The sequence below is a fragment of the Chamaea fasciata genome, unplaced genomic scaffold (assembly GCF_029207755.1).
Source record: "Chamaea fasciata isolate MVZ Bird 193981 ecotype frontalis unplaced genomic scaffold, bChaFas1.0.hap1 SCAF_18, whole genome shotgun sequence".
Taxonomy (NCBI): domain Eukaryota; kingdom Metazoa; phylum Chordata; class Aves; order Passeriformes; family Sylviidae; genus Chamaea; species Chamaea fasciata.
In genome coordinates, this window is record NW_027094103.1 from 10,729,241 (window position 1) to 10,754,898 (window position 25,658).

General features: G+C 44.8%; 1 protein-coding gene across 1 annotated transcript in view; it reads right to left on the minus strand.

The window, feature by feature from the left end:
* The window catches only part of MLXIP (MLX interacting protein), a 43,540-nt gene that overhangs the window by 5,311 nt on the left and 12,571 nt on the right, over positions 1-25,658 (minus strand). The window contains exons 2-15 of the mRNA XM_066199520.1: positions 14,854-14,960; positions 14,449-14,534; positions 13,105-13,194; positions 12,784-12,825; positions 11,556-11,727; positions 10,581-10,670; positions 9,906-9,997; positions 9,139-9,808; positions 6,180-6,301; positions 5,267-5,453; positions 4,368-4,492; positions 3,018-3,116; positions 1,719-1,846; positions 581-704 (exon numbers count right to left, since the gene is read on the minus strand). Of these exons, the coding sequence (XP_066055617.1) occupies positions 581-704; positions 1,719-1,846; positions 3,018-3,116; positions 4,368-4,492; positions 5,267-5,453; positions 6,180-6,301; positions 9,139-9,808; positions 9,906-9,997; positions 10,581-10,670; positions 11,556-11,727; positions 12,784-12,825; positions 13,105-13,194; positions 14,449-14,534; positions 14,854-14,960 (2,134 nt within the window). The remainder of the gene's footprint in view (positions 1-580; positions 705-1,718; positions 1,847-3,017; positions 3,117-4,367; positions 4,493-5,266; positions 5,454-6,179; positions 6,302-9,138; positions 9,809-9,905; positions 9,998-10,580; positions 10,671-11,555; positions 11,728-12,783; positions 12,826-13,104; positions 13,195-14,448; positions 14,535-14,853; positions 14,961-25,658) is intronic.

Consider the following 25,658-nt stretch of genomic DNA (forward strand, 5'->3'; position numbering starts at 1 on the left):
TTCTATGGGAAAGGCTGTGGCAGAGAAAGCACTGGATTTCTAAATGGACTTCAACTGCCACAGGGATTGCAATGTTTAAACAATTGTATCTTCAAATCTGTAACACTAAGACTGAGGAAAAAAACTGAACCTTAGCTCCTAGCGATATTCACTATATTTTGCAAAATTCCCCCACACTGACATGAAGAGGAAAAAAGGAAAGGGAATGTGCAAGTTTTTGAACAGCTTCAGTAACGGTAATTTTTTTTCCCCCTGAAATCTTTGCTATTGTCTATGCACATCTCCTGAAAGACAATCAGAGTTGCAGCTACAGCAGAGTCCACAAAAGATTTCTTGCAGAACAATAACCTAGCAAGAAAACCTTGCCTCTGCATTGCATTTTGCCTTCCAGTTACCTCCCACAAATTGAGGTGAACAAGTTCTGCAAGAATCCATATCGACACACAGATGTGGATGAAAACGGGGGACAACTGCTATTTAAGTAACTTGGCCTAAAGTCACAGCATGAGAATCCCAAGTTCTTGGCTCTGAAAGTACTGGTACCAAAGCCCAAGTTCATCAGGTTGGTATAAAAGGATACAATCCAAAACTTCCAGTTCTGCAGGGTCCTGCTTCTCACATACTCATCGAACATCTTCCTCATGTGGTCAAACCTTTGCCGCGTTACGGGAACTCCGGTGGCAGGGAGCTGCTGCTGGCAAGAACTGAGAAGATGTTTGGAGGTCAGAATCCCACCAAAAAAGGACACGTTTCTCTTCCAGACTAAACTGCAGCAGGAGAAAAGTGTGTAATCCTGGTATCTCTGGTGGAGGGGCTTCCCAGTGCATGATCCCCCCAGAGTGTAACTGCTCCAGTCAGGAATAAAAACTCTTTTCCCAATAATTTTGTCTCTATTCACACAGCAGAGCCATTTATCAACCTGCTACAAACACTTCTGGTTACAAACAACAAAACTGAAAACAAAGTATAACGTAGAACAAAGTAATTTTGGGCATCGATTTAAGACAAGGCATACTAGGAGTCAAGGAAAAATTTATAGTTACTCCTAAGCAATGTTACAGAAGATGATGTAACAGAGATTCTTATGAAACAGATCAATTTAAAATAAAACCAAGCAGAGTTCATCATAGTTTGTAAGAAAAATAAAAAGATTTTGATTTACTGCTAATTCTAACATCATGCCTAAGCCTAAAACTTCTGGAGATGGAAGTAAAGTCATTGCAGTTCTCAATGCGCTTTGCAATAGTACACAATCATAAACCCCCAGAGCAAACTGAGGCACTGGGAAGGTGATTTATCACAGTTACGTTCAGCCAGTGGCAAACTTCTGGAGCCCAAGTTCTGTGTCTTATGTACTCAATCACAACTTTGTATAAAATCTGACTGCATTTGAAAAGAAAACTGCAGCAAAGCCATTGTGAAGAGTGAGAGTTCAATCGCTAATAAGCTTTACCAAAACATCCTCGCTGACTTCTTCTCCGAACTATTCTGACCTGACATATCCTCCCTGATGCTGCCACTGTTGTACATTCCATGCTCAGAGCCTGCTGAAAATCCACACAGTTTGCACCAGTGCCCATCCCACAGAAGCTCTGCTTGGAGCTGGCAGCAGCTGTGTTCTGTCCATCTGCTCCCTGGTGTGACACTGAGCACACACTCCCTGCTGCCTGGCCCCACTGGAGCTGCTGCTCCACCCCTGGAAAGTCCCCAGTTCTCACAGGATGGTGGCGTTCAGCTCCTCGATCTCCTCCCGGAGGCGCCTGGTTTCCTCCTGCATCTGAGTCCTCTCCTGCTGCAGCTTGGCGATGTACTCCACTGTCTTCTGGAGCGTGATGGCATGGCTGATCTAGGCCAAACACAGACACACAGCTCGCTTCCTGCAACAACCTGAGCCTCCTGAAGTTGGTCCTCCTAACCTGCACTCCAGCACCTTTTAATTTTCCTTCACTGTGTGTAAAAGCATAGGGTCAGGCAGAGCAAAACAATTCAGAACACTCAACTCCGTGTTTCCCTGAATCCTCTTTGCACTCCAGTACAGAGAAATGTGGCTGCAGGGGTTGTTTTCTTCCATAAATTACATTTCTGCTACTTTGTTGAAAGAAGTATTTTAATAATTTAAAATGTTTTATTTCATTATCTATCCTCTTAAAAATATTTACAATGTGCTACATCTCCAGATAGATTTATAGCGCAGGTGGAAGCTCTGCTTGAAGTTGGTAATATAAATTATTTAGTTTGGGAAACCTGAAGCTATTAAAAAGAAGGAGCCACCAAAGGAGATAGATACATGTAATAATACTCTTCAGGCTGGAGGAACCAATTAAATATCTGTACTTGAGAAATAAAATAACCAGACATTTCAGTAGAGCTGAGTTTTCAAAAAGGACTTCCTTTGAAAATAGGCTATTCAAAGTCAGGAAGTGAAATTTTGACCACATATTGCCTAGATTTCTGAAACTATTAAAAATTATATAAACAAAACAACATGCTGCACAAAAAGCTTTCATATTTTCCATGTTTCAAAGCTCCTGGTATTTAAAGGTCACTAAGATTTTTTTTGTGCAGATATATTTCTGTATTTCAATACAGTGAACTAACTAGTGTAGCCAGAGTAAGTTTTTAGTTTGGACAAAGTAATTTGACAATGAAAAATCAGTTGGGAGTTTTTGTCTCTGTAAATCCATGCACAAAAGACAAGTGAAAGGGGGGAAAAGGGCCCTGATTCTTAAAGACAGATGGGTGGTGTAAAGAGTCCTACAGAGATTCTCCAAATCACCTGAACCGATCAGGCCTCTGACTCCTGCTGGGAGGCAGAGACCACAATGGTGTAGAAAATTTTAGGAATTTACCTGAGCTTTTCCATTCTACCTCTGCTCACTGCTATGTTCCAGCAGTGTGTGCTCTGCTGTGCTCAGCTGACCACTCAGCAATGAAATGATTACACTGAGTAACAAGACTTTTAGAACGGCTCTTTCTTACGTTTCACATTGCAGTCTAAGTGCTGCTGCAGTACTTACCAACTTGGAGTTGGCTGACACCAAACTGTTCAGAGCACTGAAGCCAATCTTGATATTAGACCTTCGTTTTTGTTCGGAAAGATGCCTCATCCTTCGGTTCTGCACAAATAAAACCAGCTCAGTCTGTGCTGTTCTCCTTTACTGTTCTATTGCTGTGACTATTTCAGCTACACAAATTCAGTGTCATTTTTGTTGACTTGTTGGCATTCACAGTCTCCCCTGGAACGACTCTCCAGAATCTTAATAATGAATTGACAGAGTGTTTGTGGACCAGCCCACCCCTGACATCTGCACCTGTTTTAAGCATCACATGCAGGGATGGCAGGAGAAAATCTGAAAGATATTATATTATCTGGAGGTTCTAGACTCGTATAGTATGCACATGATTTGTTACTTTGTGTGCCAGCAAGGCACACAAAGGTTTGAAAGATACTATTTGTCTGTGGAGTGCTTTAACAGAAAGAAAAGGTCACCCTACACCTCTTTCCAAACTTCAGTTGTGTCTTCAGAAAGTAAAATATTTAGGATTTATATTAACAAAAGAACAAAGATCAGTAGACCCAGAACTGGTCAAGCCTGTGGTAGAAATACCTCACAATCAGTAACAAAGCAAACAACTGGCAGGATTTTTTAGGCACAGGAGAACCCTGCAGCACCTGGATCCCAAGGCTGGGGAACTACGAAAAACACTGACAGGAGCTCCTAAGATTGGAGTCCACAGAAACAGAAGACTTTCCCAGCTATAAAAGGTGCTCTAGTTTCTGCTCCAGCACTGGGAATGCCCGATTATTCCAAGGCCTCTGAGCTGCTGAGGACAAAGGAGCAGCCGGCAGATCTCTTCCCAAAGCTGGGGCCACACCGCCGCCCTGTGGCTCCTGCCCAGCTCAGCTGGAGCCTGGAACAGCCAGGAATCATCCCGGGGACGGTTACACGTGTCACAGCCACGGCAGGGACACTGAGAAAGGATCCAGGAAGGAACAAAACGACTCCAGGTTTGACTCCAAAAATCCCCACTCCACACAGGTGTGTGCCAGGTGTGTGAAGGAGGTGCAGAGACCATAACTGTGTAACAGCCCAGAGATTCCTTTGTTCTGAGCCCCTCTCTGGCAGCACCAGCCTGAGTTGTTCCTATTGCTGCACCACTCAATTACTGCTTTTTCCTGGGAGTGTGCCACAGGAAACCTGGGATGAAGAAACTTCTTTAACAGAGTTTGCATTCTGAGATCACATTCCTACCAGAGTTACTGTCCTGAAGCACAACCTTCTCTAGTCCATGCTGCTCAGACATCAGGACAGAAAAGTACCTATGAAGGCAAAGAAGAAAAGCCCCTTGAAGGAAAGGACACACACCTTAAATGCATCCATAGCAGGGTCAGTGGCAGGTTTTCCTGAGCAGCTGTTCTGAGGAGACTGTGGACTGGGGCTCTGCTCAGAGGTGCAGGGGGAAGGCTGGCCTGAATTCTGACAATCCCGGCCTTCATAAAGGAAAAAACACAAGAAACATTAATAAACAACTTCCTGTAGCAAATGCAGCTGCTGAGAAGTTTCTACTCAGAACTGAACTGAAATGCAGACAGCAACCAAATTACACTGTGTGATGCAGCAACCACATGCTAGAAAACATCAAAACTGCTGGGAAAGCTCAGGATACCATGTCACATGATACATCCTGAATAGCAAGATGTAACAGTCCTTTCTTCACACACACATATTTCAGCAAAGGCATGTTGGCTGCACAGGCTGTGATTCCACCGTCCTGCTGGACTCCCCCATTTGTCTCTAAAGGTCTGGGACATGACAGGGACACTTACAAGCCATTTACCACCAGAACCAGCCCAGGGAATGCTCCATCAATGCACATGCAAAAGGAGTCTTTGCACTTACCTACAAGGATTGTGTCTGAGATCCTCCAGCCAAAATCAGAGCTATGACACTGAACAACAAACCTATTCAGCACTTCCTACACAGATGCCTTTCATGTCTTGGGGACTACAACAGCACATCCTTTTAGAAAGGAGACACTTACAGGAAGCACAAAATCATAGTTTGTGGGGACGCTGAACAGTCATTTAAGACAAAAATCGCAAACTACTGGATGCAACTGAAGCTGTGGGGTAGAAGGGCCTGAAAAGCTTTTCTTTCAAAAAATTATCTAGAGAACCTCAAGGCCCATTTACACCTTGCCTACCACCCTACAGAAACACACTTCCATGTGCAGGGGAGAGAATGCTTACAGCTTTCTAACTTACTAGGTGTAGGTGAGGGAACTTGTGAACTGCTACAGTGGGAAGGGATGTGCTCTCCTTTCACCAACACATCCTGGACTACACTAGGAGGGAAGAGATGTGAGACTGTGGACTGGCTTTGTTGACTACTTGGTGCTCGCTGTGCTGGACCAACCAGAATGTTACTACGGAACTCCGTCACCCCGGGAGCCTGGGAACAGCACAGAAACAGCACAGACAAAAACAGAGAGAAGGAGAGAGCAGGAGGGGCAGTGTGGGGGCAGAGGGAGAGAAGGGATGAGAGAAAGGAAAAAGCAGGGGGAGAGATTAAGAAAGAAAAAGAGAGAGAGAGAGATTTGTTACCTTGCCTTTCACTAAAAGTAGCAAATTAATACATGATCAACAATCTGACGACATGAAACAAGGGCCAATATATAAGGAACTGGCAGGCACCAAAGTCAGGCTTCTGGCAGGAGACCAGTATCCTTTCATAATTTAAAGCAGTATTACAACACATCAACAGCATCATATACTAAAATCTATCTCCATCTTCCTGCACACAACATACTGGGGAAACCCACTCACATACCCAAGGCATGTTTTCCAATGTGGCAGTGGAAAGGTGAGCTCCCTGGGCCCCTTCCACCTCCTGCACAGTTAAAGCACCAACCATCCCCATCCACAGCACTGTGAATACAGGCCTCCTTGGAATCCTGCTGTTGTGTGAGACAGAGCCTGTCAAGACTATAAAGTGCTTCCAAGCCCATAAAGTGGCTGCATTAAAAACAGGCAAACATAATGCTGAATGCACAAACGCACAAGTTGGGTAACAGATGATTTAGTGGACTCGTTACCCGCCTGAGCACATTATGGCTCTCACTACTTGCATGTAACAGGCCTAGAAAACAAATATATAATTTTTTTTTCTTCTCCTTACTCTGACAATTCCAGCTGGTGCAATTGCAACATTAGACTGAGACGTGGCTGGCGTCAAAATCCCCTCTCTTTTTAAAGGTGCTGGAGTTACAATCACAGCTCTGGACTGTCCCTGAAAGGCAGCTGAAGAACACAATTCAGTTAGAATAGTTAATGAGAAAAAAAAAAAAAAAAAGATGGAGATTATTTTGTACGAAATAACTTGCAATTAAACACAGGCGTGGATCAATGGGCATCTATTTGGTACTATTTCACTGCAGTATAAAATGCCACCAGTCTTCCAGTAATCTCAACCCCCTTAATCCAGTACAGAGGACTTCAGCACTCCAGCTGTTTCTGAGGTTTTTAGCATCACTGTCACTGTTTCAAGGTGAATTTACAGAGGTATGCAGTAATTCAGGGAGATGCAAAGCGTTTACATTCTGTCAGAGCTGGGTTTGACAGGAGGACCATCTTCAGCTCTCCTCTTCCATCCACACTTTGAGACCTCAGGCTTGCTCTGCTGACCCAGGAAGGGTCAATGACTCAATACTTCATGTTTCCTTGGTATATATGTCTCAAATCTTTTCCCTCAGCACTTCAGCCTACCAGCTTCTTTCACCATCTGGTTTTATAGATGCTTTACATGACACACAACCACGAGACAACCTAATGTGATTGGGAATCAGCATCAAAGTTACACAAAATATGCTAAAGACCCAAGAGTTCTGCAGTGCTTAGGCAGCTAGAGGTAATTCAGAATAGCAGCAAATGTGTCCAAATGAATCTGTGAAGATCTCCATGAAACCAAGGCAGATGTGCAGTTCCTACCACAGCATTCATGCTGACATGGCTGTTGCCCAGTCCAGACAGAACATGACTGACCAACCTAAACTGTTACTACAGGAAGAATCCCACAAAGACACAGCTTCTGTCTGGGTTTCGATAAAACTGAACCAAACATATTTGGCTTCACTCTTGGCTGTATTGGTTCAGCTCTCCTTTGTACAAATAAAGTCATGATGCAGGAGAAGAGCTAGCACAACACAGCCCCTGCTGAGCCAACCCTCTGCAGTTCAGCATCAGGATCCTGAAGGACACACAGAGCAGGACAGGGAGACAGTGCAGGGATATCCAATGTCCCCTCCCTGACAGTGCCACCTGTGACTGGCAATTGTGTTTTGACTCAACTGGAGTTTCTGCACAGCCTCCATAAGAGAGGCCTGTGGATTGCATAAACCTTGTGCCAGCCCTTGCGTGGGCCCGTCTGGAGGAGAGCTCCGTCACTGACACAGGGAGTTCATTCTTTGAGCATTCCCACATCTAAAGCTGGAATCACAACCCTTCCACTGTTCACTGATGTTCAGCTGGACTTATGACATCTCTATTGACCTCAAGAGCCTACTCCTAGCAGTGCATGAATGCTGCTGCACAGGCTTGGCCTCTCTGACTTCCACACTTGGGGAACTGCAGTAACCAGCAACAATATTTAGAAGTCACTTTATATGATTCATGTTTCTGTCCTACACATGCATCTCTTGCAGATGTTCCTCTCAAAATCAGCACATTTATCATGAAGTGGTGACAGCAGTGAAGTCTCGCACCTGATGAGACAATCTGTAGAGATTTTTGAGTCCCTACACCACACAGCAGTTGTAACACAAGATATAATGTAATGTGCTTTACAGTCAGGAGATGAACTGTTTGTCCTGAACACACATGACAGGCCTAAATGCCTCGATTACAAGCACTGACATTTATTCTATTGCCAAAAATAAAGCTCTAGTATTTATATAAATTCTTGGATTTGTCCCCTGAGCTTTTTGTCCCAGTAGCCCAGGAACACCATGATCCCCAAACACATGCCACTAACCTAGATAAGAAACAAAGCCACTGGTTGTGATGGTCTGGAAGTAAATGGTGGAGCACTGGGAAAGTAATATATGGGGTGAGGAACAACCCAGGAAGCACTGAGAGAAGCAGGAGCACAGGCTTTCTGAAAATGAGTTGCCTACGATCTTTACTACGTGAGAAAAGCATGTCTCGACTGGTGAAGGTGCATGGACTGTTGGTTTATAACATACTATAGATAGGAACACTGCCAGTAACAGCCTTGTGCTATTAATCATGGACCAAACTGATCCCAGAATTAGATCTTGGGTCTGTTCTTCTACTGAACAGTGATTTTTCTTTTTGGTGGGTAACCTCACTATCAGGCCCTGGCAGACACACCTACTCCCTAGTAAAGTGTTTAACATTACTCCTCCAGGCAGGCTTTTTTTTCAATTATTATTGCACATTTCAAGTGGCTGAAGTCATTTGGCCCCCAGCCAGCACGAGTCTAAAAACAGACTGCAATAATCCCAAGAAAAGCATTCTGCCTGTCCTGTTCCAGCCTTGAGCTCTCCCACAAGAACCACCTCAAGCACAATTCTCACTCCTTATCTTGTTATTATTCACCTTGAGAAGCACCAGTAGCTCCAAATCCCACCCAGTGTGGAAGTCCCAGGTGTTCCTACCCCAACCTGAAACCCAGCCCTGACTTAAAGCACCTCAAGGGTCTCTATACTGCTTGAGACAAAGATCTCCAGCTCCCTCAGAAGAATCTCCTCCTCCACTATGGCTGAATGCGCTGAGGGGCAGTTAATCACAACAGCACCACACCTAAATCCAGGGCTTCTAAGGGGCAGGAGCACAGAGCTGGTGCAGCTACACAGCCCATCACAGACGTTACAAAGAGAGACTCCCTTCTGCAGGTCAGCTTCTCACACTCAACCAAACTGCTTCCAACCCTTGCAGCGGTCCAGAGCATCCCACTCAACAGTGCAGCCACTGCATTCAGCCAGCGGATTCTAGGGTTCTGTGGATACACTCAGGAGCTCTATTTTAACTTATCATGTAAAGCAAGAAAAGCAAGAAGGTCTTTTCCTCCTGCTAGTCCCACTCAGAAAACAAAAACATCCTCCCGCAGTGCTCCTCACCTGGGGTGATGAAGGCATTCTTTACCAATAAGGACACTGTTTCAAGCTTCGGAGCAGACACTATTTTTTGCGACTGTTTGGGCCTTGTCCCAGCACTGGCCAGAGGAACAGGTTTGGGGAGTGCAAATGTCAGCTGGGACTGCAGCTGGGGCCGGGGCTGCCCCTGCACAACAGCAGTCTGGAAGGCCAGGTTACAAGGCACTCCTGCCCCCGGCTGCTGCGTGGCCACGACCAGGCTCTGGCTCTGGCTCTGGCTGAAGGTGGTGGCAGGGGCGTTGTGGGTCAGCGTGGCAGAGGCCGTGTGAGTGATGACCGAGGACTCACAGAGGCCGAACTTGGGGGTTTCTGGAGCGGCGAAGGCGGCGGGCGCGGGGCTCAGGCCGGAGCTCAGCGGCACCGCGGGCAGCGGGGAATGCTGCTGGGAACTCGTGGGCTGCAGCACTGGCAGGGGAGGCTGGAACACTGGCATGAAAGTTTGTGGCCCGCCGAGAGATGAGTCGGGAGGGAAGTCTGCCGGCTGGATGAAAGACGCCTCGCTTCTAATGCTGGAACACTGGTCAGCAACAACGTCAGGAATGACAGGAGCAGGTACTGAGGAAGGAATCAGTCCGTCACTGATGTTCCCTGCTGGAAGCGTGCTGGGCAGCGAACCCGACGGCAGGACAGGAGACTGAGAGACAAGGAAATGTCACTGACTCAGACATGTCTGAGCTCCTCCTGAGAGGACACGGCTCACGTCAGAGCCTTCACTTTTAAACCTCTCTTACCTGGGAAGAGTGGCTGCTGCTGTCTGTGGTAGCTGAGCTGACAGCAGACACGGAAGGGAAATAATTACTGGAGCGGCTGGGCGTGAATAATTCTGAAACATGAAAAGTCACCTATTAATTTTATCCTCTTTGTACTCAAGATACAGCATTGCTAGATCCTACAATTCACAGGAATATCAGTATTATTTAGCAAATAATGAAACAATGAGATTTTTGCTTCATACAACTGCTGTCGACTGAAAAGTGAATTGCAGTCTTCCAGAGGAACTGATCTCTTTGGGGCTGGCTCCCTTGACTTTCATGCAAACTGGAACAATGCAAAATCAGTCCTGTTAAAGGTTCATCTATACACAGACAGCCAAGAGCTGATCCTCAGTGAGGACCACAAAATACAGTTATCTGATGCAGACTGCTTGCAGAGCCAGCAAATAGATATGACTCTTCACTTCCATGAGGATCCATAACCATCAGAGTTGTCACCAGTAGTTTAATGTTATATGGGATCCTTGACAGTGCCATGAAACATTCAAATACAAACAAAATGTTAAATGTCTTCATCACTAAGAAGTGTGAAATGGGGAAATCTTAGATGCTTGTAACACTTAAACTTTAAAGCCTAGCTCATAAATCACTGCAATATTTAAGAAATTAATGACCTCTATATATGATTCTTACCCTGAAAAGGCTCAAAAGTATCCATAAAATCAAAATTTGGCTGGAGAGGAATAAGCCCTGGTTGAATCATGTCAGCATTTCCTAAGTGTCCTGCAAAATTCAGCAGACAGATTAGATTAGCTTCCCATCACTCACATAATAACAGCAGCAGGAATAAAACACTCCACACCCCGGCTCGGCCAAGAAGTTGCAGAAAAACTGCTGCTGAAAGGAACTGAGCATCTGCTTCTCCTCAGAGCTACAGCACCGTCCAGATTTCAAAGCCATTGGGGAATGAAACTTTCAATTACTAAAATGGAAGAGGTGAAACCTGAAGGCTCTAACTGACATCTGGGATTGCCAAGCTTGGATGCCTCCTGCTCCCAAACCTCCCGTCTTGCCCCTGCTGCACTACACACAGCCTTGTTGGGAAGCACAGCCTGACCCACCACAGCTCACAGCAGAGTATTTTAAAGTAAACCATCACCCGTTTCCTTTGCCTTGAGTACAATTCACGTAAACCATGGCTGCTCTGGAGTTGCTCAGACATCCATGCAGCAAGGATGGTGAACAGTGGACATGTGCCGCCCCAACAGATACTCAGAGCCTCCAGACAGAGCAGAACAGCTCTTGGGATTGTTTGCACAGATGAAACTTGCACTGGTTCTACTGGACAAAGCCAAACAAAAATACGCAGGCACTCCCTTAAAAATACACACACAACTGTGCTTTGAGATAAATCACAATGCCTTCACCACTGATAAAGTAAATACTGCTCATTACAGACTTATTCAGAGCAACATTAGGGGGCAAAGCTGGGAGCAGCACATAAGAAGCTAAGACAGAATCATAAGACAGCCACATTCCCTGGCCTTTTTTTTATCTGTATCAGCAATATAAGACAGATTTCTTGGGCAAGACTACAAGAGCAGCAAAGCAACACACCCGAGTTTTTGTAGGGGTTCTCACAGCAACACAGCTACAGCCAACAAATACCTATGTCCCTGGAATTTGGCCAGGAAACCAGCTGATGCGAAGAGAGTGTGGAGAACAGGGTGTCTGTGAACTCGGACATGAGCATGTCTGCATCCAAGAGGCTGCCTTCCTCCATGGGGACAGGGGTTTCTCTGCCATACCTTCTTTTCTGCCAGAGAACCACATCATCATCCTGTCAAAGGAAAGGAAGGGAGGTCAGGCAATGCCAAAGCGGTCTGGCGCAGATCTATAAAAGCAGCCCTCATTTTTCACATTTTAAAAGAAAGAACCTCTCTTTGAGGAGCCATCAAATGGACTGCAACACATCACTGGTGCTGCTGATACACCAGCAACTTCAGCTCACTGAAACACCACAACACTCTAGCAAAGGTTTTTGCCCAAAACCCAGATATTTACTAGAAATAAGTAAGACAAATAACAACACTTCCTTGTTTGATTGATTACAAAAGTATTTTTGCACCTAGTTTAACAATCCCTTGGTTTGAATAAAGATTAAAAACAACATGAGCAGCAAGAATGCAAAAAACAACTCCTGTCTTGTGAGATGTATCTGAAACTCTGACGCACAGTGAAGTGTAATTGTACTCCGAGTTTGCACAAGACGCTTTTTGCCCATGAAAAATACAACACAATGTGACTTGGCTTACCCATCCCTCTCTACAGGCTGAGTTAAACTGCACTGCCTCGCAAAAACAGCAGAACAGTGCTTCTGATCATCAGTTTATACACCCAAAGTAGGTCTGATAGTTTAAAGGGACATACTAAATGGTGATACCACTGTTCTTTTAACTATTAAATCCTTTTATAGGATCCTGGCATACTATCTGCCCGAGCTGTGGGCACAGCAGGAAGATCTGCAACACGTAGCTCCCACATCTTCACAGATCCAGTTACACAAGCGAGGCAGCAGTGCCAGTTACAACTCAGTAACAAGATGAAATCATGTGCCAGCCCTCAAAGAGATTGATCTCTCTGGGCATGCAATGCTGATTCCCATTTCTTCCGTCACAGCACTTTACATTCAACCTCTCCTCCCTCCAATTCAAGCTACAAATCTTACATTGCTCTCTGAGGCACAGAACATTAAAGTGTCTAACCTTAATTAAGGCTTAAGCAAGATGCTTGTCTTCAGATTTTAATCAAAGCAAGCTACTGCACATTACAACTTTGTTATCTACTGCAAGTTCTACGAGAATAAATGCTGCCAGTTCTCAGTGTTGTTACCTACCCTGACCAAACTTGAAAGATCTTCATCTTTGTGTTTCTGTAACTGCAAAAGAGAAGAGAACAGACGGTGAAGTCAGAATAGGTCCTGTATGCGCCAGTGGAAGACCTGATTTTGCAAAACTTTTAAGACCCAATCATGTACAATCAGTCCCAGCACAATAATTTTTAGTTAGGTGGAACTAATCAGATGAGCACGTCTATACCTGCTTATCATCTGTTTTAAGTACTCTTGCATGCCAGAAAAAGTGATAGAAAAACTCAAAAAGCAACAACATACCGATCAAGCTCAAGCAAACTACTTTAACTGTGCAAACCAACTGACCCTTTTCTTGAAGTATGTTCTCCACTTGTGGTATTCCCTAATGACTATTTCAATTCTTCGTTTCCAGTATTTCCCTTCTGTTGCAATGGCCTGAGAACACAAACACATGCCATGAATTACACGGAATCACATAAGGGCTGAATATTCAATACATTTCCAAGCAAATATTCAGGCATAAAAAATGCAAAAGAAAGCATGCTAATTCTGTTTGAGCTCATGTATCAGCAGCCCACACTGTCCCAGAGTTCAGCTATCAGAGCAAATCTGACAGCACTAACTTCATCTTTCCCACAAAAACCAAACACAAGGAGATATCTGACTGCACTGTCAGCATCTCCCACAGCAGCTCAACCATAACCAAGTGTTAAGAAATGGCAAAAAAAAAAAAAACCTTTAAAATTAATTTACTGAAATATAATGTATAAAGCACACAATACCCTGTGAATTTCACAAGGTCCATGCACAGACACACACATAAGCAAAAGCTGCTATGAATGGCACAAAGCAATAGAAATCTGATGTCCAGCTCAGGGAGGACCTCACAGGCCACACACTGATGGCAACAAAAGGATCAGACAATATGGGTCTTCAATGTATTACAGAGAGCAGTGTGTAAGTTGGGGAGAGCAGACTAATGAGAGCCTTAACTTTGTGTTCGAGGGTCACTTTCAACACAAACATCAACACTGTTCTTTCAAAAACCTGAGACAGTTCCACAAACTCATCTGGAACTCCTTTGAGTTATAAATTATTCTAGAGTTATGCAGTATAGAGAGAGCCACATATTGCCACATCAAGGGCCTCACTGGTTTTCTGCAAGGAGCCAGAGGGCAGATGTTAGTTTTCATTTACGTTTACAGGAGCACAAAAATGAAAGAACACAAACTCATATTTGATCTGTCTGTGAAACTACCTCGATGCAGAAAAAGAAATTGCTTGTTCTCTTGAAACCACACCTCTCCAATTACATAAAATACAGAAAACTCTCCCAGGGTTACTTAGATTCAGTCCTGAAAATATTCATCACCCTGATTTCCCACCAACTTCCAGTCAGAAGACAGCAGTGGCTGTCAAAACCTTAACTATTCAAATAGCACTTCTATGACTTAAGATTCATTAAACTACAACATTAACATGAGTTACACAGGTAACAAATGTCCTTCTGGTTGGACCTTGATCATCCAAATGCGATGAACTAACAAAACTGGGTTCACTCTGCTTTTAGTGGTTCCTTCTAAATAGGAACAGAGCACGGACTGGCTATGCTGCCCTTGTTCCCAGCAGACCAGAAAATCCTGCTACAAACTGCAGAGCTCACTGGGCTGGCCCCGGGGTTTCACACACCTCCGGCCGCCGGTGCTCATCGACGTCCACGGAGCCGTCCAGAGGGGTCACAAAGTGGCACACGGGGTTCTTGCGCTTCTCCAGGTCTGAAACAACAGCGAAAATGCAAGTGCTGAGCACGTGTTGGCCCTGCAGGGAGCTGGCACTTCAGTGGCAAGGTGTGACAGGGAGCCTAGCCGGGATTCCTTCCCCATAAACAACAGGAAACAGGGAGATCTCGGGCTGTGCTCGGAGCACTCAGCACATCCTCAGTGTGGGCACATGCAGGAAAGCCCTGACCCAACGGCGTTGCCTCTGAAACATCAGACCTCGAGCAGATTCCCCAGCTTTTCACTGGACAATAATTTCAATTCTCTTGCTCTCACCCATGTCTCAGGAAAGACCCGCCGCCAGCACGGTACTTACACTGCATGTACCAGGCCCTCCAGATGGCGTTATTGAGACGGATTTTATCTCTCCACTGAAGTTTCAATCCCTTAAAATTTTTCCATTTCGGTGACACCAACTTTCCGCTGCAACGAAACAGACAACAAATCATTCTGCTTTCAGTTTTTGTCTCTCCCTTCCTTTCAAGACAAAGCATCCCCCTAAACCAGCCAAAGTGTCAAGGGGTGAAACAACAGGCCACACTTGGCCAGTCACAACTTTTGCTGTCCGTGGCTCACTGAGCCAGGAGCCAGAGATGAATCCGGTCTTCAAGAGTCCTCCGTAAGAGCTAAGACCTGTCACAACTGGTATCATGAAGATCATCAGGAATGAAATTCGTTTCACCCACACTTTCCTCTTTGCCAGCCTCACACCTTTTCTAATCCCCACCTAGGAGTTTCCACCAACTGGGATCAGATTATTTAAAATTAAGAGGCTTCTGTACCTTTGGTCAGATACAGTTCCATTCGATTTTCCAGGCTGGTAACACTGGAAAGGAGGAATGAAATGCCAGTTCTGGCCCAAGAGAAAACATAACCCACCAATTCTACACTGCTGGTAATCAGAGCTGGGCACAAAGGAGTACCAACAGGCTAGAAAGAGTAACTTTTGTCCAAAAAAGTGCAAGGCTGGAAAAAGAAATGGCTTATGCATGAATACTCCTGGGAGGTGGAAGGGAAATGGAAGGGAAAAGGAAGAATCAGCAGGGACTCTAGTAAGCACTGTATAAACACAAACTACCCAGCCCTTAAAACACACCTTTATGAATCATTAATCCATATTATTGACAGGGCAGAGGAAGTACAAAATACTCATAACACAGTAAATTTCAAGCCAGAAATTAAAGTATAGGAACTGTTCCTATCCCAGGTTCTCTCTCTTGTTTTGGGGGGTTTTAGCCCCACATCTGCCAGGTTTATGTCTCCTGTGCTGTTTGTGCAACCTTGCAATGAGGGAATTGGACCAGCAATACCAACTGCAACCCACACAACAACAAAGGAAACCAGTTCACCTTGACACACTACGAGCATCAGGTGATGGACATGAAGGAGTGACAGAAGCAATGGCACCTACAAACACTCTGCCCTCTCAGAAGAGATCCCCTGAGCCTGTGGTCAGCCAGGAATGGTCTCTGCCATGAACTGCAGTGGCACTGCAGAAGCCCCAGCACAGACAGTGCCCTGGCACGGGCCATTTGCCTCACACACTCAGTACAAATGAACTCGGAGAGGAATTATTTATCCTTAAAAGCTCATTTCACATTTAAGCTCTAAAATGGCTGTGCAAATAGGAAGCACATCCTACAGAAGTGCAAGGCACTTCCCTTGGCTCACCAAAGCCCATGCATAGAGCCTGAGGGTGGAGAACTGATGATTCCCACTTTCCTGTTTGGTCTGGGAAAGCTCCCAACAGCAGCTCTTTTAAAAGAAACCTTTTATTAAAACTTGCAATACCATAAACATATAAAAAGTCCTCAGCCTAAACAAAAGCTATCAGAATGCCAGAGCTGCCAATACCAGGATTTTAAACTAACATTTTTGCACGTGTTTGGCTCACCATTTCTTTCCTCCCTCGCTGACACCACAACGGCTCTCACACTCAGGTACTCCCACAACTCTGACAGTAACAGAGGAGCAAATGCCAGGCTTCAGCCAAGAGACAGGTGAAGAAAAACAGCTCTGCTCTTTCAGTTTTACTGCTATATAAAATGTCAGTTGTGGCAACAGGTTGTAGCAATGCACCAGCAGATGAGTTGTTGCCTGGTGGTGAATTTTTTTTTTCCCTCCTTGTCCTCTTTAAAAATAACTGCAATGTTCTTGCATGCACAAGGAAGCAGATGCAGAGACCAGGTAGGAACTGCACTAAAAAGACAATTCCCAGCAGCAAGAGAACGGGTTAAGCGACCAAGTTGTGAGCCCTGTCCATGCCCAGCTGCCCCTTTGGGGTGTAGGCTGTACACTGGACTATGCTACAAGGCTCTGCTGCAGCCTTTGGGACACTGGTGATTGATAAAAAAATAGAGTATAAACAAAAATTGGTACACAAAATAGAACATGAGCACCCCCAAGACAAGCAGACTTGCTGGAGTAAGCAACTTCACTGACTGAGAGTGAGAGCAAACCATGTCAACTATCAGCAAGGAATAGAAGAATCATTGTTAATGTACTTGTGCTGTCACTGGGCTTTAAGACACTCAGTACCATCAGACTCTGTATGGTTACATTTAGGAAATCCTTCTGGATTATTTCTTTTCAGTGGTGCATCCATATGTCACTCTTTGAAACACATCCCCCAAAATTCCACTTCTAAATTTCAAGACTTCTAGTTGATGGAAAGATCTCCAACTATATCATCTGACTGTTACCCAACCCATGTGTCAGGGCAGAGAGTGGATCACCATCCATTTAGTATTTCTCCCATCACTGTAAACTACCCCAATACCTTCAGTGTTCACTGCACAGCCAGCTCTGCCTCAGAATCACTGCACACCTCATCTTTCCTTCTAAACCCAGACTAAAGCACATCTTTTCCTGTTTCTCATCTGTACATTAACGGTTTGGAGACAGGAGATTAACGTGCTGCTGCAGCACCAGCACTGACAAAGTGCCCACATGCCTTTGACTAAGAAATCTGTCAACTTAATGTTCATCTCTTCACAGCTCTGTGTGACTCGCCAGTTTGCCAAAGCAACAAAACTCTAATAATCTGCACTCAGAATAACAAGAGCAAATGCTTTTCTATAAAAAGACTAAAAGGAACTGTAATCAAGTCTGGTACACTCCATGCATCTTCAAAGAGCTAATTAAAACTGGAATTAAAACACAAATAGTTTAAAATATTTTCAATTATATTCTTAGAAAATGCTAAACAAGACTAGTACATCAAAAGAAGGAAGTGATTAAGAACCTATTCTTGAAATAATTATTTTTTTTAGTTCCCATGGGAGCAAAACACAAGTCCAGCTTGAGGTCGTAAGTGAAACGACTTCAGTCTCAGTGGAGAGGAATCAGCATGAAGCTGACAACAATATTTAGACACTATTCCAAATTCCAAAGTCAATGGAAAGTCAATTACTTGGAACAGCACTGTGGCTGAGAGCAGCCGCCCAACTGAAAGCAGCCTTCAGACTTTAAAGCAGCAAAACAACAACGAGGAAAAAACCCAAACAACTGGAGAGACCATCTGGCTGCTGCTCCTGCCAGTTCTGGAAGACCCCGCCAACTCCTACAGCAAATGTGCAGCAGCTTCCCAACAGGTGGACGGTCACCATGAACCTGCAGCACAACCCAAGAGCACAGCAGCGCTCCTGGCTCCCTCTCCAACAGCTGCTGCAGCTCTGCAGGGATGCTGTTCCCAACCAGGGGAGCAGGAGAACATCCCAAGGGAGAGCTGGACCCAACAGTGCACAGTACAGGCCAGCACAGCTGCACCCACAGCTTGTGGGAATGCCGGTGCTGCACAGAGGGTGCCCAAGCTGAGCAGCACAGGGAGCCAGGCTCCCGGGTGTATCCTGCAGGGAATGCCGCTGCCAGAAGCTCAGCTCATGGATGCAGCGCTGGAAGAACAGATGACTTCCATATTCTCCTCACTATCACACACACATCAAATCAAAGCAGCTGAAAACCATCTGATGGGTGACTTGCAATGCATTCCAGCAGCTCAGCTCAGTCTCCCATGAAGAAATCTCCACCTCCTGAGTCCAAATGTCCTCATCGAGCGATTTGATCACAGCAAACCAGCCAAAAGAGCTTCAGCTCAACAGCCAACAGAGCTGGAAATCCCCTTGGACGCAGTGGCCCCAGCATGCTTTGGAGGGCTGTCAGAGGAGAGGCTGCAGGCACCCCAGGCTGACACTTTCATCTGCTGAAACTTTCACCCACGAGTCCTGGATACACCAAGAGAGCCTAGAGTCCATTCCCAAGGTTTTTCACATGCGTTTTCCCAGCTCAGGAACTACGCCTCAGGCAACTGAGATCCAAGCAGGCAGACAGATGACAAGGCACTGATCTCACAACTCTCCATGTCTAAAGCTCCAGTGAAAGCAGCTGGAGTTTTGTGTTTTAAAACAATCACAAACCTTCAAACATCACAAAATTCACAGCGAAGTACAAGAAACAGACATCCACTGTGAGAGTGTGACCTGATTCCCTTCAACACCTTTGATTTCTCAATTTTTCTTCAATCAACTGAAATGTAATTAGGGAGCAGGTTTGTATTCTAACAGTACCCTGACAGTATCCATTCACAAGCAAAGTTTTGCCTCTGAGAATCTCATTGTTCTAAGTTAATAACACTCAATTAATGATCTCGCAGGGTATTTTAGTGATGTTTTGGACTCAGCAGAGACAAGGAAAAGGGGTGACCCTTAACAGACAGACATGAGATGCCATTCGCTGCTGCAAAATTTAAACCAGTAGCTCTCCCTAGCACTGAAACAACATTCAATTAATCAACTCAATGAGAAACTCCTTCCGACATCTGTAGAAGCAGGATCGAGCTCTGAGATGAGATGACTCACAACAGAAGAATCCCCTGTTCTCCTCCCTTAATCAGAGGATTTTAAGATGGACTTCAGTCAGCATAAAACCACATGACACAAGCACCCTCCGGATTTGGGCGGAAAGGGACATTTATCTGTGTGCAAACCCAGCAGAAATTTAGGGTTTTTCCATTATTTATTAGCATTAAGTATATATTAGCCAGCATTTTAGGAAATTGGTTTCTACAAAGAGCACCGAAGGGGCAGAGAAGCAGACCTTAAAATATTAAGATAAATTCCATATATCCTCCACTTAACAGGGGGTTTGAATACATGTTGATTAAATGGAAACTCTGTGGTATAGGATGGTAGAGCTTATGGGTTTTACACAGCTCAAATGTTTTATTCAGCTGTTTCTGATTCAACCTGCAGTTCCCCATTTTTTATCTCCCTCAGAAATGCTCACAACAGTACCAGAGCCTTCTGTTTAAATCCTTTTCTAATAAAAGGCAATAGGGAAGACTTGGCTGCAAACATCAGCCTGAAAAATCCCCTTTCCCCATTCAGAAAAATTTAAGTTTATTCTCCGCACCATGACGTGTAAAAGTTGCCGAGCAGGGATTTCAGCAGGGAAGTGATCTTGGGATTGCAGTGAACTAAATGCTGCACCAAGTTTTTAAAACATCCTCTGAAGATGAATGCTGGATCTCCTGCTTTGAATAAGGAAAGAGTGAATTACACGCCCGTGGCTACAAAGTGTGTGAATGACACAGGATTGGATTTTTTGGGGGGTACCACTGTGTTTTGCACGTAAACCCCTAATTTCCACCCTCATTTTTCACTTGTTTTGATAAGCAGGGACAAGGAAAATCTCTGGCTACGTTTGGCTCTCTAGCCCAGGAGGTGTTATTTTTTTCTCTTGCACTCAGAGAGCACCTGGCCAAGATCTATGGTACATGGAATTTAAACACAAACCTCCAAGTGCTGTGGTTTAGATTCCACAGGCCTGTCCTGCTGCCCAAATATGTATTCCCAGCAAGCCCGGCAGATAGGCTGGAAAGCAGCTACTGCATGTCTGCAGGAATCACTTCCCCTACAGATCACTGGAGTCTAATGTGCTATGGTTGTAAACAAACTATTTTGCTTTCACATCTGAATTTTGTCAATTCAGTTTATAGGAATGAGCTACAGAAATGTCCTGTGTTTTCCTGTTTAGGTAATGGATTCCCCCTGCCCTCGTGCTAAAACAACTCCCTTTTGCCTTATTAGCTCCAGCCTAAAAACCCACTTCCTCCCTCCCCCCAGTTCCTTCCTGTAGACAATTATGCAATTTTTTGAGGTAGGGTAAGAATTCTACTTTTATTACAGGTAATGGCAATGAGGCTCTTAATTTAAGTAATAGGACAAAAATCAGACCTGACAGTACAGTAGCTAAATAGATTAGCTTTTTCAGCAACACAGAAAAGGAACTTTCTGGCTTCTCCCCAGCACTTTTTTTTGAAGGCGTGGTTTTAGTTTGTTTTTTAATCTCCAATCTGTTTTGTTGGGGAGTTAGGCCTGTCAGCTCAGCTCTCCAAGAGCCAAAACTAACAGTATTTCCCCAAACAAAGGTTCATTCAGAGAATCAGATTATAAGCATTGTGTGTTGGAGCAAAGGGGCAGGCAAGACAAACCAAAACATTTCTACACGGCGTGAATGTGTGTAGGACTGGCGAGGAGACCACGTTTTAGCATCTCACAATTCCTACCTACAAAGTTAATCCCAGCTGCAGCCCAAGGATACTAATCCCAGACAGAGCTCATTTTAAAAGGCAGATTTAGGGCAGGTCATTTGCTTCGTTACCTGGCTCATCCTCCTTCCCTGAAATCCTCCCACAGCAGCAGGCTCAGGGCTGCGCAGGGATGTTCTGCTGCCCACAGACCACAAAGGACAGCAGGGAGCTTTGTGCTAAAGTTAAATCAAACACTTTAAAACAACCAAAACGTCCCCTCACTGTTTGATTCATCACCTTTAAAAAATAATACTTTCATCTTAAGACAGAGATACTGGACCAGACAAGTATTCTTCCTCTCTCATGAGCATTACCTATTAAGAACTGTTGGAAAAATAAAAACAAAGATCCAATTTAGCTACTGGCAAACTGGAATTCCAACACGTGCCAGGAAACATGTTATCTCAACTAATTTCACACAGGCAGGCTCAGGTATGCACCTCCTGGAATGGAGCAGGAAAGTGAAAGGTCAGCTGGATGCCTGAAGCAAATACTCCTGCCCCAACAAATCCACAAGAAACGATTTATTTGTATTATAAATCCAACGCTATTTTAGGCTTGGAAGTTTAATGCAATTTGCATAAATGAAAGCTTGCAGTGCCTGGGCTCTTGCTCTTGACAACCTGCTCTATGCTGGACTCAGGAATGACCAGGCAGGTGTTGTGTCAATTCAGCCTCCACAGGGACAGCTGAAAAACTCACATTTTGGGAGCATTATCACACCTACCCTGACAGTTTTTCATACCACCACCACTGTGTCAAGCAGGGAAAGGAGTCGCTGCAGTTTTAGTCAAACATGACATGGCCAGGGCAGCTGTGTGCAGGGGGAGGCTGAAGGGAGGACCACCGAGAAATGCCTTCACCAGATGCAGGTTTCATGCAGGTTATGAAAGGGTGAAAATAGCACTGGGCAAATATAAAGAACACTACAAATATCAAGGAGACTTGAAGGCTATAATGTCCTTCAGCCAGTGGCTATTTAAAGACTCAATATTTAGACAGTTTGTCATTTCCAGTCAGAAATCAAAAGATATTTCTAGAAATGTTCCTGCTTTTCAGACACTTGTCCAACAGTGGCTCGCTTTAGTAGAGAACTGGAACAGCATGGAAAGAAAAAAGCTTCTTAAGTATTGTCATTAATATGTCAGTCAAAAGGCTGAGAAAATGGGCCTTACCATCACATCTGTCACTGCTCATCTTGCTCCCCTTAACTTTGCGCCTTTACAAAAGTCACATACTTTGTAACTTTATAAATATTAACACTGTATAAAATGCCACACACTTTCACTGTCAAAAATCAGGACCTTCTCAAAGAACTACCAGAAAGCCCATCATGGGAAAAGAAGCTACCACACAAAACTGACACAGTGCTCTGAGATCCAGGCTCAGAGGCAAAGCCCACCCCTTTCATTGCCCAAATCTGAAATGCCATCATGGAGAGCAGCTGCCCATGGGCACAAAGTGTGTCAGTGGCAACGCAAGGACAGAACAGCAGCCTACCACATCTCAGCCACACACCCCACACTAGAAATGCTACCAGCAAGGGTAAGTTTTAGCAAGGATTAGATTTACATTTTTCACATCAGATCAGTACATTGAGTTTTCCTTCCTTTTTTCAATACCTTTTGTTTTCCTTCTTTCTGAAGTGCTTCCTATGCTCTCATGCATGGTGGAAAGAAGTGTCATTTTTAGAGCTGCTTCAATACACAGAGAAGCGATCCTACTTACTTCAGTGTCTTGAAATTTTCCACTTCTTCCTAAGGCTTGATTTCTGCCACTGGCTTTTCATCAGCCTCCTCAGAATCACAATATTCACTACAAAGAGCTGTTTCCCAACACAGATGATCAGGAAATGATAGGGTTTTGCAGTACACCTCCATTTCCATTTAAAAGGATGGCTGTTGGCGAGGGACCCTCTTGTATGCAGAGCTGTAAATGTGTCAGCATCTTTTTGAACGTTAAGGCCCCAGCCGAGATTAATGAACTGATCAAGATGTGATGCTCTGGGACTTAAAAGATTTTTCACACACGGAGCTTCTGAAAAACCCAAACAAACGCTATCAGCATGGCAGATCAGCCCAGCTCTCTGAGCAGCGCACATAGCGCCGGAGCCCAGAGCTGTTTACCATGCCTGAGAAACCCGAAACCAGCACTTCTGCCGCAGAGGATACAGTAACATTCTCTGAACAACATTACAAGCCTATAAATACACTGCGAGACTTGAGGGATCTTATTCTGAAAGCGCCTTACGGGTTTGCAAAAGCAGGGATGCTCCCCCAGCTCTCCCCTTGTGACACAAAGCTTTCATCCCAGCTGTCTGCAGCCAGCTCCCTGCAGCTTGAAAAACACTAGGCTGATTCCCAAATTCAGTTATTACAGACTCAAGACTGCAAGAGCACACACAGTTTATTCAAAGTTGACATAAAAGCTGAACTAGAAACTACACAAGAGACAGAAGCAGGGTAAAGGCACCATTGTGTTACTACTGAAACTGCTCAAAAATCAGTCAAAATCCCATAGAAAGCTGATGTAGGGAGAACACTCCTTCCAGAACTCACATAAAACAGCCTGGAATGTGTGGGGGGGGGGAAAGTCTCTAAAAGGTCATGCACTACTCACAGGAAAAGTCTCCGCTTAGACCCTTCTCGGATCTGTGTGCAAACAAGCGCTCTAGCAATGCTTCACCAAAACCAGCCCTTCAGTTCATGGTGAACACCCACCTGCCCTGTGCATGGTCGTGCCATGGGGCAGCCACATCTCAAACACCACACTAGAACTCCCCAGGATCCATCCAAGACCACAGACTTTGGGGGAGGTTGAACATTTAGAGAACACAGAGTGGAAAACAAACTCCCACCTCCAGGTCACCAGTCGAATTGGACTGCAATGCAGGGAAGGCTGTGTGAGTGACCCTTCCTTAATGAATTGGGACACGGGGCTGGCAGGGAAGCATGCTCATGCCACATAATCCTCACCACACTTTTCCCAGATGGCTCCTGTTGCCTGTCTAGGACTGGACAGGCCAAGGGCAATGCCAGGTTCTCACACACAGACGGAGAGATCAACCCTGTCCTTGGTGGCTGCAGTCCTGCAGAATTGCTGGATCTGTTACTTTACAGTGGTGGTGATGATAACTATGCACAGCACAGGGCACTGATGAATGTCTCATAGCAGTTAACTTCATAAAGCAATATTTAACCTCACTACATGCAGTGAGTGTCAGAGAAAGACCTTGTTTTATTGCATGATACCTTTATAAAGTCCTTCCTTCGCTCCCAGTAACCACCATGATTAAATACCAAGCAGCAAAACGGTTCAGAAATTCTCATGCCATTCACCTGTGCACCAGTTAAAAGACACAGCTGAACTGAGTTTCAAATGGACTGAGATGGTTTGTTTACATCCCAAAGCAAGTGGTGACTTCACCAGTAAAACATGTAAAGCATGAGCACTTTCACGAATCTTACTACAAGCAAAACAGCAACCAAGTCACTAAATGACTCTCACTCAAGTCTTTTCTTTAAACTGTGTTTTTCCTATGTGCCAAAATCACAAAAAAACAGTCCCGACCTTCATTCTGTAGAGTCCTGTCCCGGGGACACGACAGTCCCTTGGGAAAGCTCATGTGCAAGGTAAATAACAGTTTTTGCATGTTCATTGCTATGGAGAGAATCAACCTCACAAAATTTCCTAGGATCTGTCTCCCCATCTCCAAAAGCCTGCTACATGCACCCAGCCTATAATCACCACATGCCATGCTTAGACACCAAGCCTACTAATGTGCTAATAAAAACTGCTAATAAAAGTTTTAGTCTCCTTAAGCTCTGCTAAGATTTTTACTGGAGATTTGAGGGTTCTACTCGTACAACTGGATACTAAAAACAGATGGGATCCATGCTGAGTTCCTAAACAACAGCCTACACAGACCAAAATTTTATTAGAAGCACTAATGAATTAGCTTTTTTTTTGAGAATTCTATGCATCTACTCGCAGAGCTAGGCTCTGCTCTTCAGGAACATTTGCTAATTTGATAAAGTAAGTAAATGCAATCTAATCCCCTGGTTTCCATTAAGGGTTAATGATTTCACACAGCACAAGAGATAGAGGAGGACTTAGGAAAATGCCTCTGGTTCCCAGGCAGTTCGATTGCAGATTACCCTTCCTGACAGGAGGAATGACTCAGACCACAGTGTCACTGCAGTCACAAACATACTGGCTCCGTGCTTTCACAAGAGTGTGGAATCCCCAGCACCTTCAGGCAGCAGCACAGAACGGGGGCTGCTGCCACAGAGAGCAGCCACAGCCTCACACCCTGGTCTGATCTGCAGCTCCCAGAGACCAAACGCTGCCCGGAATTTTTTCCCAGCTGATATTAAAACACTGTGTAGCTCACTCCAGCTCTTGGCACCTGCTTTGGCAAGAGCTCTGAGAACACACACACACAGGGTGCCACAGGTCCAGCCTTCCCCCTGCTCAGTCCCAGCAGGGGTGAGCAGGTGCTTGGGGGGAAGGGTCACAACAGGACGAGCTTG